Source organism: Mercenaria mercenaria, chromosome 3 (genome assembly GCF_021730395.1).
Source record: "Mercenaria mercenaria strain notata chromosome 3, MADL_Memer_1, whole genome shotgun sequence".
NCBI lineage: Eukaryota > Metazoa > Mollusca > Bivalvia > Venerida > Veneridae > Mercenaria > Mercenaria mercenaria.
Window position 1 is genome coordinate 6,315,819 of NC_069363.1, and position 17,036 is coordinate 6,332,854.

The 17,036-nt window shown below is 37.7% G+C and overlaps 1 protein-coding gene across 5 annotated transcripts in view; it reads right to left on the reverse strand.

The window, feature by feature from the left end:
* Positions 1-17,036, reverse strand: part of LOC123525521 (solute carrier family 2, facilitated glucose transporter member 10-like) — a 73,129-nt gene that overhangs the window by 12,993 nt on the left and 43,100 nt on the right. For all 5 annotated transcript variants that reach the window (XM_053537801.1, XM_045304627.2, XM_045304629.2 and 2 more), the window contains 4 exons: positions 13,745-13,940; positions 9,086-9,172; positions 8,093-8,203; positions 6,886-7,414 (listed from right to left, as the gene is read on the reverse strand). In XM_053537801.1, the coding sequence (XP_053393776.1) occupies positions 6,886-7,414; positions 8,093-8,203; positions 9,086-9,172; positions 13,745-13,940 (923 nt within the window). The remainder of the gene's footprint in view (positions 1-6,885; positions 7,415-8,092; positions 8,204-9,085; positions 9,173-13,744; positions 13,941-17,036) is intronic.

Sequence of the window (17,036 nt, forward strand, 5' to 3'; positions counted from 1 at the left end):
GTTTTTGACAGCACGTGACCCAGTTTCGAACTTGACCTAGATATCATCAAGATGAACATTCTGAATAATTTTCATGAAGATCCCATGAAAAATATGGCCTCTAGAGAGGTCACAAGGTTTTTTTATTATTTGACCTACTGACCTACTTTTTGTCCGCAGTTGACCCAGTTTCGAACTTGACCTAGATATCATCAAGATGAACATTCTGACCAACTTTCATACAGATCCCATGAAAAATATGGCCTCTAGAGAGGTCACAAGGTTTTTTTTATTATTTGACCTACTGACCTAGTTTTTGATCGCAGTTGACCCAGTTTCGAACTTGACCTAGATATCATCAAGATAAACATTCTGACCAACTTTCATAAAGATCCCATGAAAAATGTGACCTCTAGAGTGGTCACAAGCAAAAGTTTACGCACGCACGGACGCACGCACGGACGCACGCACGCACGGACGACGGACGACGGACGCTGCGTGATCACAAAAGCTCACATTGTCACTTTGTGACATGTGAGCTAAAAATAGAAAAACCTTGTGACCTCTCTAGAGGCCATATTTTTCATGAGATCTTCATGAATATTGGTCAGTATGTTCACCTTGATGATATCTAGGTCAAGTTTGAAACTGGGTCATGTGGGGTCAAAAACTAGGTCAGTAGATCTAAAAATAGAAAAACCTTGTGACCTCTCTAGTGGCCATATTTCTCAATGGATCTTCATGAAAATTGGTCAGAATGTTCACCTTGATGATATCTAGATCAAGTTCGAAACTGGGTCATGTGCGGTCAAAAACTAGGTCAGTAGGTCTAAAAATAGGAAAACCTTGTGACCTCTCTAGAGGCGATATTTTTCGATGGATCTTCATGAAAATTGGTCAGAATGTTTACCTTGAAGATATCTAGGTCAAGTTCGAAACTGGGTCACGTGGGGTTAAAAACTAGGTCAGTAGATCTAAAAATAGAAAAACCTTGTGACCTCGCTAGAGGCCATATTTTTCATGAGATCTTCATGAATATTGGTCAGAATGTTCATCTTGATGATATCTAAGTCAGATTCGAAACTGGGTCATGTGGGGTCAAAAACTAGGTCAGTATGTCTAAAAATAGAAAAAACCCTGTGACCTCTCTAGAGGCCATACTTCTCAATGGATCTTCATGAAAATTGGTGAGATTGTTCAGCTTGATGATATCTAGGTCAGGTTCGTAACTGGGTCATGTGCAGTCAAAAACTAGGTCAGTAGGTCGAAAAATAGAAAAACCTTGTGACCTCTCTAGAGGCCATATTTTTCAAGAGATCTTCATGAAAATTGGTGAGAAGGTTCACCTTAATGATATCTAGGTCAAGTTTAAAAGTGGGTCACAGGGGGTCAAAAACTAGGTCAGTAGGTCTAAAAATAGAAAAACCTTGTGACCTCTCTAGAGGCCATATTTTTCATGAGATCTTCATGAAAATTGGTCAGAATGTTTATCTTGATGATATCTAGGTCAAGTTTGAAACTGGGTCACGTAGGGTCAAAAACTAGGTCATTAGGTCTAAAAATAGAAAAACCTTGTGACCTCTCTAGAGGCCATATTTCTCAATGCATCTTCATGAAAATTGGTCAGAATGTTCATCTTGATGATATCTAGGTCAAGTTCGAAACTGGATCACGTGGGGTTAAAAACTAGGTCAGTAGATCTAAAAATAGAAAAACCTTGTGACCTCTCTAGAGGCCATATTTTTCATGAGATCTTCATGAATATTGGTCAGAATGTTCACCTTGATGATATCTAGGTCAAGTTCGAAACTGGGTCATGTGGGGTCAAAAACTAGGTCAATAAATCTAAAAATAGAAAAACCTTGTGACCTCTCTAGTGGCCATATTTCTCAATGGATCTTCATGAAAATTGGTCAGAATGTTCACCTTGATGATATCTAGATAAAGTTCGAAACTGGGTCATGTGCGGTCAAAAACTAGGTCAGTAGGTCTAAAAATAGGAAAACCTTGTGACCTCTCTAGAGGCGATATTTTTCGATGGATCTTCATGAAAATTGGTCAGAATGTTTACCTTGAAGATATCTAGGTCAAGTTCGAAACTGGGTCACGTGGGGTTAAAAACTAGGTCAGTAGATCTAAAAATAGAAAAACCTTGTGACCTCGCTAGAGGCCATATTTTTCATGAGATCTTCATGAATATTGGTCAGAATGTTCATCTTGATGATATCTAAGTCAGATTTGAAACTGGGTCATGTGGGGTCAAAAACTAGGTCAGTAGGTCTAAAAATAGAAACAAGAGGACCATGATGGTCCTGAATCGCTCACCTATCCCCACATGACCCAGTGTGCAACTGAGTATGACGTCGTTATTTCTATTATTTGACATAGTGACCTAGTTTTTGAGCACATGTGACTTGATATCATCAAGATAAAAAATTCTGACCAATTTTCATGAAGATCCATTGAGAAATATGGCCTCTAGAGAGGTCACAAGGTTTTTCTATTATTTGACCTAATGACCTAGTTTTTGAAGGCACGTGACCCACTTTTAAACTTGACCTAGATATCATCAAGGTGAACATTCTCACCAATTTTCATGAAGATCTCGTGAAAAATATGGCCTCTAGAGAGGTCACAAGGTTTTTCTATTTTTCGACCTACTGACCTAGTTTTGGAACGCACATGACCCAGTTATGAACCTGACCTAGATATCATCAAGCTGAACATTCTCACCAATTTTCATGAAGATCCATTGAGAAATATGGCCTCTAGAGAGGTCACAAGGTTTTTTCTATATTTAGACCTACTGACCTAGTTTTTGACCCCACAGGACCCAGTTTCGAATTTAACTTAGATATCATCAAGATGAACATTCTGACCAATATTCATGAAGATCTCATGAAAAATATGGCCTCTAGAGAGGTCACAAGGTTTTTCTATTTTTAGATCTACTGACCTAGTTATTGACCCCACATGACCCAGTTTCGAACTTGACCTAGATATCTTCAAGGTAAACATTCTGGCCAATTTTCATGAAGATCCATTGAAAAATATCGCCTCTAGAGAGGTCACAAGGTTTTCCTATTTTTAGACCTACTGACCTAGTTTTTGACCGCACGTGACCCAGTTTCGAACTTGACCTAGATATCATCAAGGTGAACATTCTGACCAATTTTCATGAAGATCCATTGAGAAATATGGCCTCTAGAGAGGTCACAAGGTTTTTCTATTTTTAGATCTACTGACCTAGATTTTGACCCCACATGACCCAGTTTCGAACTTGACCTAGATATCATCAAGGTGAACATTCTGACCAATATTCATGAAGATGTCATGAAAAATATGGCCTCTAGAGAGGTCACAAGGTTTTTCTATTTTTAGACCTACTGACCTAGTTTTTAACCCCACGTGACCCAGTTTCGAACTTGACCTAGATATCATCAAGATGAACATTCTGACCAATTTTCATGAAGATCCATTGAGAAATATGGCCTCTAGAGAGGTCACAAGGTTTTTCTATTTTTAGACCTAATGACCTAGTTTTTGACCCTACGTGACCCAGTTTCGAACTTGACCTAGTTATCATCAAGGTAAACATTCTGACCAATATTCATGAAGATCTCATGAAAAATATGGCCTCTAGAGAGGTCACAAGGTTTTTCTATTTTTAGATCTACTGACCTAGTTTTTAACCCCACGTGACCCAGTTTCGAACTTGACCTAGATATCATCAAGATGAACATTCTGACCTATTTTCATGAAGATCCATTGAGAAATATGGCCTCTAGAGAGGTCACAAGGTTTTTCTATTTTTAGACCTACTGACCTAGTTTTTGACCCCACGTGACCCAGTTTCGAACTTGACCTAGATATCATCAAGGTGAACATTCTGACCAATTTTCATGAAGATCTTGTGAAATATATGGCCTCTAGAGAGGTCACAAGGTTTTTCTATTTTTAGACCTACTGACCTAGATTTTGACGGCACGTGACCCAGTTTCGAACTTGACCTAGATATCATCAAGATGAACATTCTGACCAACTTTCATAAAGATCCCATGAAAAATGTGACCTCTAGAGTGGTCACAAGCAAAAGTTTACGGACGGACGACGGACGACGGACACCGCGCGATCACAAAAGCTCACCTTGTCACTTTGTGACAGGTGAGCTAAAAACCCTGTGACCTGTCTAGAGGCCATATTTCTCAATGGATCTTCATGAAAATTGGTGAGATTGTTCAGCTTGATGACATCTAGGTCAGGTTCGTAACTGGGTCATGTGCAGTCAAAAACTAGGTCAGTAGGTCGAAAAATAGAAAAACCTTGTGACCTCTCTAGAGGCCATATTTTTCACGAGATCTTCATGAAAATTGGTGAGAAGGTTCACCTTGATGATATCTAGGTCAAGTTTAAAAGTGGGTCACGTGCCTTCAAAAACTAGGTCATTAGGTCAAATAATAGAAAAACCTTGTGACCTCTCTAGAGGCCATATTTTTCAATGGATCTTCATGAAAATTGGTCAGAATTTTTTATCTTGATGATATCTAGGTCACATGTGCTCAAAAACTAGGTCACTATGTCAAATCATAGAAATAACGATGTCATACTCAGTTGAACACTGGGTCATGTGGAGATAGGTGAGCGATTCAGGACCATCATGGTCCTCTTGTTTAATATAATCGCTTCAGATTTTCAACACCGCTTGAGAAGTAATACAGTTTGAATTCTATAACAATTTAATAAGATATCGACAGAAATGTAGGCAAAATTCTATAAAAACGATCGAAGTTTCATACAATTATTTGTAAAATTTCAAACAGCGCGATCTTATTTATTTATTTATTTCTAAAAGTAAATAAATAATACATACTATGGTCATAAAATTCAGACTTTTGACAAGAAAGTACAAAAAACAGAATTAAAAAATCTTTAATAATGAAAAAATTTAAATACATCGAGTAAAACGTTTTTTGGCAAACAAGATTTCTGCAAGTGCGGCAGAATAGGTTACGTGACCTCGTGAACGTAAATAAAAAATTGTTTTAAAATAAAGCAGTCTGATGTCGCTGTAGTTTTTAATAAGTTTAATAAGTAAATGAATCTTTGTACATGTCTTTTTTGACTCCACACTATGTCAGATATTCTTTTCAAACAATATTAAACGTAAATTCCTTGAGGGCAAATAGGTCGCAGAGTGTAGATATCTACTATTATCGTTTGACACATTTACCTGTCAGTTTATACGGGATATTGCACATTCGCTTTTAAAAAAAATTAAAGAAGATACTTTTTTATTGATTTCTTCTCAGCAATTTAAAGAACCGAGGCCGTACGATCAGACAGTGAAATGGCGCGAAAACATGACGTGATGCCATGACAATCTCGGGCAACTATACCGCTTTGATCTCCACTTCAAATGCCATGATACCGACACACTTCTTTTAGCTCTTTGAGGGGGTTTTAATTGATGATGAAAACAAGGCCAATTATTTGTTTATCAACAGAATAATTACCGATAATTGTTAATGTATTTTTTTTCGCTTTAAACACGGGTGGGTTGATAATTATTGTGTCCATATTTTTTGGACACGTCGCCCCGGACTGTGATATTTACTTGATAATAATGATTCAACTTTTTTGGCCATGCCACCAGAAACATAACAATTTTTTTTTTTGGGGGGGGGGGGGGGCGGCGGCGCCTAACCAGGCTGATCCATTATTGCAGTTATATTTGAACAACTACACTATATTTTAAAGGCCCTGGATTAAAAAAGTAAGTTTTAGAAGGGTAGTGTAAATTTGAACCCCACACCTGGCATATAACTAGATACTGGTATAGGTTTTACCTTTTTTGTACAGCTTTCTCCCATAATTTTTGTCGGCTAGTTACTTGAATATTGCAACATGGTTATCCACTTATGTTGGCGTAGCCTGCCCATCAATAGTGTGGGTAGGTTAGTTGACTACCATTTAAATAACTGAATGTTGAATTAAGGATAAACCAAAATACATCATATTTATAAACAAAATGATTTCGGGCAAGTGGTTTTCTTAACTAAATTGCCCGAAAGGACAAGTGCTGAAAAAAAATTAGGGCGAAGACTGTGGTAAGCACATAGTGGCAGGCATCAGCAGGCAGGGGTGGACAGGGGCAAGCAGTGGCAGGCATGGACTGGCAGTGGCAGGTCGAGAGGGGGGTGGGGGGACAAGGTCTGGCAGTGACAGGCATCAGCAGGCATGCTTAGACATGGGCAGGTAGGATATGGCAGTGCCAGGCAGGGACTGACAGGGGCAGGCAGTGGCGGACAGGGTCTGACAATGTATAGAACCACTGCTCTGGTTAACTTTCTCACTTCATTTATGTTTCATTACATTTTGGTCTCAACAATTCAACAGAATTTTAAATGTAAGCAGGACCATATTAAATATAATACTCAGAGTATAACTATAGTATATAACTACTGTATAAAGGTGGTCATCAAACCAAACCATGTTGGAATTCAGATCAGGATATGAGTTCTCAACAAGTAACACACAACTTTCTTACAAGAAAAAGGTTGCACCTTAAATACAATTGGTTTCAGTTTCTTGTGCCATATTTATTGTAGAGAAAGTTTTCTCAAATTGAATGCTTCCTGGATTTCCAACCTTATTTGTGCCAAGTGGTAAGGGATTGTGGAGACAGCAGTCATATTCCCTTCTCACTGGCATCAGACCCACAACCTCTGACTCAGAAATCTAACCCAGCACCAGTTTTTCTTTTTATATACAGCCTAAATATGGGCCTATTGACAAAGCTGGGATTTACATGATTTTACAAGTATAATCAGTATGACTATGTAATTACAATATTCTACAATACAGTTAATGCCTCTGTAAAAATAATCTAGTCCAACAAACACTAACCTGGCCCAAAACTAAATCCATATGCAGCAACATAGCACATTAAGGCAGCAAAACCAGCTATTCTTTGAAACAGCGAACTATGGTTTGAATTGTCTCCCTTTGTGATATTACTGGCGGAATGATTATTTATTCCCAGATTATCAAATCCATTATCACTGTGATTCTTTTGAGTATTTTGGTCTAATAAAGGCACATTAGTTGATTCATTGTAAAGTGATGAAACATCATTGCCTGATGCATTATTTTCTGAATCTCTTTTGGAAATAGCTTTTAAAGTTGTGGATATAATGTCTTTATGTTCTGAATTCGACAGATCTGGAATTTTGGTTGCAAATGCATGCGTATGTTCTGTTGCACTCTGACAGTGGCTATGATCAACACAAGCTTTGTTTGGAAGTGAAGCACTTTCAAAATGGCACACAATCCCAAGAGTGAATATACTGATTCCCATTACCGTAGCGCCCACATATAGCAATTTTCGTCTTCCAAATTTGTCTACACAGATCAAAGCAATAATAGTCATTACCACCTGAAAACAGACAATGTCAAGTTGTTTAAAGTTATTTGTGTGCTAGAACTATTCTCTTCCACTAATTTACAACTCTAAATCTCTAGAACTTCTGACTTTTTCATCTGTATTAAACTTTGATTCATATATTCCGTAACAAGGTCTTTTATGATTTGAGCCGTGCCATGAGAAAACCAACATAGTGCATTTGCGACCAGCATGGATCCAGACCAGCCTGCGCATCCGTGCAGTCTGGTCAGAATCCATGCTGTTCACTGTCAAAACCTATTGCAATTAGAGAAATCATTAGCAAACAGCATGGATCCTGATCAGACTGTGCGGAGGTGCAGGCTGGTCTGGATCCATGCTGGTCGCAAATGCACTATGTTGGTTTTCTCATGGTCCAGCTTGTTTCTTAGAAAGCACCAGATAACAGCAATTTAAGTGCAGCTGAAACTCGATATCTCGAACTCGCTTATCTCAAAATTCCTGCTATCTCAAAGACAATTTCAAGTCCCCTCCTGAAAACACGCGCAAAATATCATTTTGAGTCGAATTTCAGTTATCTTGAAGTAAAACGCTCTATCCCTTTGAATTTGAGGTACCAAGTTTCAACTGTATCTACCAGCACAAGAACTGAAAATCTTATATAGTTATGTATGATCATGAAAAATGTACACATTGCAACAGTTATATTACCTTTACAATTCCCAGACCGACGGTTGCCAGGGTAGCTGCTGAATTTGAATGGAAACCAATCTCTTCAAATATAGTTGGTGCATAGTATAACACATTGGGCTGTCCTGTGAACTACACAAAACAAAACAAACAGAATTCAAGAAAATGAAAACTCATTTAAACACAATAAATCCACAAAATAGTCTTTCAGAATTCTTACAATTTCTGATAACGGCACATGGCAACTATTTCCTAGCTTTCAAACTTATGCTCAAGTTTCATATAATTTTTAGTCAGTATAGCTTTTTGTAAATTTTATCAATATTTCATAATATACATAGATGTCAGTAGCATTGATAGGAGTCAAAAGCATCAAGCTATCTCACTGGTATGAAATAGCGAACTTTCAGACATTTCTATATGAATTCCTGTACAAAGTGTTAATTACTTTTTTTATAGACAAAGTTCAGATATAATAACAATATTTTTTAAACTGTGGAAGTAGTTTGCTACATAAACTTGAGTGGGTATGAGTGCCCAAGTGCTCTCCATCTCTGTCCACCCCAACACCCTAAAAAAATGTCACACACTATTATACTTTATGGTGATCACTTGGAATGAAGTTTCGTCAGAATAATTTCAAACTTAAGAGGTAGTTCACACCACGAACTTGAAGGGTTATGGGTGCCAAAGTGCCCTCTACCTTCATCCACCAAAGGAAAACAAAGGCCACACACAATTACACTTCATGGTGATCACTTGTATGAAGTTTTGTTGTAATCCCTTTAAAACTGGGGGAGAAGTTTGTACATTGACCATTGACCAATCAACAGACCCACCATCTATGATTTCTACATACCCTCTAAACTTTATTTTTTGGTGTATAAACACTTTGTCTTCGGTACAATCCTTTGCTCAATTATTAATGAACAAATGTGTTAAATGAAGGCCAAGTTCATTCTTATCAACATTATCAAACCACACCATACTTCTTACTGTAATATGTTAACATACCTGTTGAAAGAAGACTAGTCCAATTCCTATAAACATTCTGCCTCGCATGCCATCCTCTGATCCACATACATCTGTACAACTCTTGTTCTACAGAACAAAGATAAAACTGCTTCTTAATAAAATGGATACATGTACTTTTTCAAAAGATTAATGATACAGTAAACTCCACTTGTTATGATATTCAAGAGATCAAAGGACCATGAAATTTATATTGTTATATCAATATATCGTAAGTCGAAGTACTCACTCCAACCAGACGTGGTATTATTGAAATACGAAATGTTATACAAATAAGATATAAAACAACTGTAAATGTTCAGTACTCTAATAAAAACTGTAGAATAGTGATATAGAATTGTAAAAAAAACAAGAGCTGTCTCCGTAGGATGACACATGCCCCCGATGGCACTTTGAATGAATAGTTATGGCCAATGTTAGAGTTTAGGACCTTTGACCTACGGACCTGGGTCTTGCGCGCGACACGGCGTCTTACTGTGGTACATATTCATGCCCAATAATTTTAAAATCCATGCATGAATGACAAAGATATGGACGGGACATGCCCATCAATGCACTATCATGAAAAATGATCTTTAACGTCTAAGTGTGACCTTGACCTTTGAGCTACGGACCTGGGTCTTGCGCACTGCACGTCGTCTTACTGTGGTACACATTCATGCCAAGTTATTTGAAAATCCATCCATCGATGACAAAGATATGGACTGGACACGCCCATCAATGCACTATCCTTTAACGTCTAAGTGTGACCTTGACCTTTGAGCTACGGACCTGGGTCTTGCACACTGCACGTCGTCTTACTGTGGTACACATTCATGCCAAGTTATTTGAAAATCCATCCATCGATGACAAAGATATGGACCGGACACGCCCATCAATGCACTATCCTTCAACGTCTAAGTGTGACCTTGACCTTTGAGCTACGGACCTGGGTCTTGCGCACTGCACGTCGTCTTACTGTGGTACACATTCATGCCAAGTTATTTGAAAATTCATCCATCGATGACAAAGATATGGACCGGACACGAAAATTGCGGACAGACCAACAGACCGACAGACTGACAGACCGACAGACGCTTCAAAAACTATATGCCTCCCTTCGGGGGCATAAAAATGCTAGATATGCAAACTCCCCAAGCAGACATTAGGCATAATTACATGGTTAGAAGATTACTGCCTTCAATACTGCTCAGCAACATAAAGGGAGGTAATCAAAATCAATGCATTCAATAATACTTTTTACTATGTGAATCCAATATTCAAACCTTTGATAAATATTTGAGAAATAAATTACTGAAAATAAGATTTAACAAGAAATTGATACCGATCTATCTTATTTTAATAATGACATTAAAAACCCAAGTCTTACTAAAGACAATGATCAAACATGATTAAAGAAACTAGCAATTTGTAACATGTATAAAACTAAAATAGCAATAAAACATCGCTAAAATACAGATCAACTTATCAACTTTCATGACCCTAGACCCAAACGTTCTTGAGTTATCATCCGGAAACCATTTAACTGTTCTGGGTCACGGTGACCTTGACCCACTATCGTCAAAATTAATAGCAGTCATCTGCTGGTCATGACCCACCACCCTATCAAATTTCATGATCCTAGGCCCAAGTGTTCTTGAGTTATCATCTGGAAACCGTTTAACTGTTCCAGGTAATTGTGACCTTGACCTATGACGTACTAGCTTCAAAATCAATAGGGGTCATCTGCTAGTCATGACCAACCTTCCTATAGTATCAACTTTCATGATCCTAGGCCAAGCGTTCTTGAGTTATCATCCGGAAACCGATTGGTCTACATACTGACTGACCGACAGACAGACATCTGCAAAACAATATACCCCTCAATCTTAGGCACACCTCCTCTTGAGAGTGAAGCATCCTTAGAATTTTTGCTGAATTTCCAGCAGTGGTTGCTGAGAAATACTGGGACCATGATGGTGCTATAGTTTACTAATGTTGAATAATCAAAGGGCAATAAATCAGTGAAAAATCATCCAACTGAAACATGAAGATAACATGCATATCTCCTCTTGATAGTGAAGCTTCCTATGAAGTATGGCTAAATTCCAACCAGTGGTTGCTGAGAAATACTCTGGACAAGAATTGTACTATAAAATACTACTGTTGAATAATCAAAGGGCAATAACTTGGTATAAAATAATTCGGACAGAACACGAAGATAATATGTGCATCTCCTCTTGATAGTAAAGCTCCCTATGAAGTATGGCTAAATTCCAAGAAATTCCAGACAAGAATTGTACTATAGTATCCTACTATTGAATAATCAAAGGGTAATAACTCTGTGAAAAATCATTCTACCGGAACATGAAGACAATATGGGCATCTCCTCTTGATAGTAAAGCTTCCTATGAAGTTTTGCTAAATTACAACCAGTGGTTGCTGAGAAATATCCAGGACAAGAAATGCGGGACAGACGGACGAAGCGGTGACTATATGCTTCCCATTCAGGGAGCATAAAAAAGAAGAAACAATTTTCAAACATGACCCAGAATCTTAGCAGTTTGTAAATAACATCCCCATGAATTACAATGTATGTATCAGTTTTTAAAAACTTCAAAACAGGACTCATTTTCGGAGTATGAATGACATCTGTAAAACCCTCACAAAGAACATACGTCTCGGCTGCAGATCAAACCTTGGGCCACCCCTAAACTTGTTTAAAGGGTTACAGTTCTTGTTTATCCATAATTCTCATTTAATATCTTTACTGCTAGTGACTTCACAAGGAAGAAATCATATATGAACTTCTAAATTGGTGAATCACTTGATAAGGCAATGTACACTAATGTAAAGTACTGTAAGAAAGATATGTGTCAGCTTCTGTGTTAGATTGAAATAACACAAGTGAACACTAGTGATACTGTTATGTATGGCATAGCCAAGTTTGAAAATGGTGTTCATAAGGGAGAGTTTAAACTAGTCAAAAAGCAAACCTTCAATTTATTTAATACCTTTCAGGTGGTGTAAATCTTATTCTATGACCAAAAGGAAAAAATACTGTTGATGTTCCTAAGCAATACAATAAACAAGAGGGTCACAATGGCCCTTGATCCCTTACAGAAGTTTCAATGCTCAAATAGGTGACAATTTTGGTACAGATACAGTCATTCAAGAAACATTTCTGCTAAATAACTTGGACACAGACTTGAGAAGACTTGAGAAGTTTGCCATTAGGCCATACAGGAAAAGCTAATCTCCCACTCCAAGCAGCCATGTTTACAAATTATGATGGCCTTAATGCTCTTGATATTATTTCTTATCAATGGATTAGGAGAAAAAGATATTTGAAGACTTTTCTATTTTTAGTCCTGGTGGCCATATTTTTTTACAAAATGGAATAATTTGAGCAATCTTGATAAAAGATCATCCATGAAAATTTTGTGTGAAATAAACTTAATATTATCAGGCATGCATATTATTACTTACTCTATAAACTTACAGGGCAAAGTAATCATGCAATCTAGCAGTCATGTATTTTGACAAACTGGCCATGTTATTTACCGCAACATGTATTAAAGCTTTCCACAAAGTCATATAGGAAGAAGTAGCTCCATCCCATGGCAGCCCCATCCCATGGTGCCCCATCCCACGGCAGCCCCATCCAATGGCAGCCCCATCACACAGCAGCCCAATCCCATGGCAGCCACATCCAACAGCAGCCACATCAGAGAAGATCTTTTAAAGTTTTCCATACAGCAATAATGAGAACTAGCCCTGTCTCCTGCTGGCCATGTTTTTTTAACAAGACTTGTTTGTGTTTTACATGCCATGCCTTTTGTTTCCATTGCGTTTATTAGAGATTCACCTGGCGGGGATTACTTTTTATTTACACTGTCCCGTGACTCTGGAACATGGCGGTGGTAAGAGTGAGGTTGGGTGCACACCATAAAGCGGTTTAAGCTCCCCAGCCGTGTTTTTGCCACTTACCACTCCAAGGCGGTGCCCCACTGTGTTCCTTTATTTGTTTTGTCCTTGTGCGTTTGCTTTGTATGTGAGTGGTTGTGTTGGCAGTGTGCACAGCACTGTGCTGTGAGTTTTGTTTTTGGCAGGCTGCATTTTTTGGAAAGTGGTATTCCGTTTGATATTTATCCTTGTTTTCTTAAAGGAATTTTGTAAAGGGTTACCAAAGGAACACCACTATGAACTTATTTTGAAACTGAACCATTGGTGTCTGCGGAGATGACTTTTAAAAGTTCTTCCTTTTGGTTGCCATGGCAAAAGTTTTGCATGAGTGACCTAGATTTGAAGGAATTTGAAAGAGGACCACCAAAGCAACATACCTGTGAAGCTTGGTTGAAATTTACTTAGTGGTTTAGAAGGAAATGTTCTTTAAAGTAACTGTGGATGACAAACAGACAGCAAGACATTCAATGATCCTAAAAACTCACCATGAGCACTTTGTGCTCAGGTTAGCTCAAAAAATTTCATGTGTGTTCGTAAGACACCAGTGCACCTACTTACCATTACTGTATGGTCATATATTACTTGTTGACAATGTAAGACTAATTAACTTTCAAGTCATCTTCATTGAAAACCAAAGAAAAATTCATAGGGTTTCCCAAAAAAATTTGGCTGATGTAAAATTTAATCCTAGACTACCTTTTCAGAAGCAATAGACACTCTGATGCCGCTGATCTCACTGTCAACTTTGTTTGTTCCTCGTAACTTTTTCAGCACCTTCATTGCATCATCTTCTTTTTTCTTCAACATGAGAAACCGTGGGCTCATTGGCAGGAAAAACATTCCTATACCCTGAACCACAGCTGGTACAGCAGACAACCCAAACATCCATCTCCTGCAAGATATAACAAACACAACATCATCACGCATTATATACGCAATACAGACTTGCTTTCTTCCAACAGTCAAGTCGACATTTAACATTGGAAACATAGATATTTCTGTTTGGTACATCAAAACTGTAACAAGGTATTTCATGAATTGTGTCTTTATCTTGCATAATTCAGATATAAGTTGTACAACATTTTAATGGTCTCCATTTGGTGATAGTACGATCTTTTGAATTTTCTAGATATCTTTCACAATATTAATTTCATGGCAAAAGATGTATCTGTGTAAGATTTTCGCAAATAAAATTTTTAGGATTTTTGTTTTGTTTACAGATTTTCAAATGGAAATGTTTTCATGCATACTATGATATCCTGAAAGTTTTATAACAATCTACTGACAAATAAAACCAGAACTGAAATTTTAAATCTCAATGTGTCTAATAAGGCAGAAATTTAGAACAGAAACTACACCATCACATCAGTTCCTGACAATTAAAGTTAAAGAAAAACCTTGTTACAGAAACGGTGGATCAAACAGTAAAAGGAACATAGACTGATATCATTTCCATTTCTACCTAAGCGCCTGTATAAATTACCGACTCCGGTATATACTGGATTCAAGGAATTTGAATGAAAAGTATCTTAAATGTATATATTTTGTAACCATAGTGATACTAACACTAACCTTTAGTCAGTACATTACACATATTATACACTAAATGCATGCAATAAATTGCGTATTTTTGCCGTGCGCTCCAAATGATAATCACTTCCCTACACGTGCAGAAGACTGCCCCAGCTCTGCAATGAGCAACATGATTTTAGTTTAACTAAAGTTGTGTGCATTGTACACAGATGTCCCCACATACTGTGCCATCCTCTTAATAGCAAAGGATGTTTGACTAAATGTTTGGAGCAAATTGTATTAACACTATATGCCCCCACTCCCCAAAATAAATGTCGGGGCATAATGAACAAGTGACCGAGTATTGCAGTGGCAATACAGAAGTCCCCTACTGGTAAAAAACTTTGTTAGTGTAAGTCTCTACAAAAACTATTTTTACTTAAATTTCATTGGTGACCTTGACCTACAAGCAAAGATCATGTACACGATATATTGTCTGATCATGGGGAACATTTGTGTGCAATATTCAGATAATCCATCAATGCACATAGAAGTTATGGAGTGGAAACAAATTTTTACTTGATCTTAAATAGTGACCTTGACCTTCGACCGAAAAACTTGGGTCATGTGCACGACAAATAGTCTAATCATTGGAAACATTTCTGTGCAGTAATAAAACAAGAGCAGTCACTTTTAGTGACAAATGCTCCCCGAAGCATGCCAAAGAATGCTACAGTTGTCTGTGCAAAATATGCCAGAATAGTTTAGGTATGATCATTTTGTGACCTTGACCTTGAGCTAGGGGTCTGGTTCTTGAGCATGACATGTCAACTCTTTATAGGGAACATTTATGCCAAGTAATTTTAAAATCCCTTCATCCATGGCACAGTTATGGACTGGACAAGAAACAGATCATGTTAACCTTTAACCTCTTAAGTGTGACTGTGACCTTAGAGCTAGGTGTCCGGATCTTGTGCATGACAGGTCATCTCATTATGGGGAACATTTAAGCCAAGTAACTTCAAAATCCCTTAATGAATGGCAGAGTTATGAACCACACACGAAACCCTGTTAACCTTTGACTTCTAAGTGTGACCTTGACCTTGGAGCTAGAGATCTGGGTCTTGTGCATGACACATTGTCTCATTATGGGGAACATTTGTGCTGAAGTTATTTCAAAGTTCCTTTATGGATCACAGTAACAGCCCGGACAAGAATTTACATGGATGCATGCACACACGGACAGTGCGATTTTAATACGCCCACCTTTGGGGGCATAAAAGTCCTTCAATGCAATTAAAAGTTAATGTGGCAGAAACAAATTTTCACTTGACCTTAATCAATGACCATGACCTTTAACCAACAAGCATAGATCATGTGTTGATACATTGTCTCATCATGGGGAATGTTTGTGTGTACCACTGAGATAATCCATCAATGCATATAAAAGTTATGGAGCAAAAACAATTTTCACTTAGAGAGCGGACGCAGTGGTCTAGTGGTATCACTGTTTGACTACGAAACCAGGGGTCATGGGTTTGAGCCCCCTCTCCTCCAAGTAAAAATTATTAACAATGGGATAAGAGTCCCCTGTATGGGTGCATTACACCTGGCAAGCTAAAGAACTAGGGAAACTTCTGGAATTGGAGCACCTTCAGTATCCTCCCACTTACATTACTAACAGTCTTCTGGAGGAGTCGCCCATATGGGTTGCGGTGGCGACTTTAAATAAGCTTACATACAAACAATTTTCACTTGACCTTCAACAGGGGCCTTGGCCTTTAACCTTCAAGCATAAGTCATGTATGCGCATTATCTACATATTGCCCTCAGATGGACAGAGGGAGGGCATTTCTGTAGTCTCCTCTGGTGAACTGGTAGGGGACTAAAAAATCACTAACAAAAATTTACTGTTGATCTTCTTATTTCAAAAACATGTTTCATTTTGCATGCTCAATCTCTTCTTAGAACAGCAAACAAAACATGCTACATCCACTATCCTTTATGCCTCAATGCTTAAAATAAGAAGTGATTCATTTGACCATGACAGCATCTAAACTTATGATTCAGTTATCCCATAAAAAATTCCTATTAAACTGATGTGACTTATTTTACACTGAAGATATCAAAAATAGCCCATTTACAAAATGGTATTAATTTTTTTTATATTGCCCTCTTTCCTACCAAAACCTTATAGAGGCAAAACACAAAGCAGGCTTTTAATGTGGACCTACTCATATTGTAGTACAAATTTAGTTTAAAAATGAAACCATGCTTATACTAAGAAACACTAATAATTTCCATTTCCCCTTTATCTGCTGTACTATTTGTAAGTGGCCGGAAGTAAACACATAAATTATGAATAAGTTACAGGAAACACATAAGTCATAAAGGTTACTGTTATATTTAATACTGAGTATGTTAAGGAGGTAGGTTACCTTCATATTTCTATGTGCGCATGTCCAACCGGAAGCTA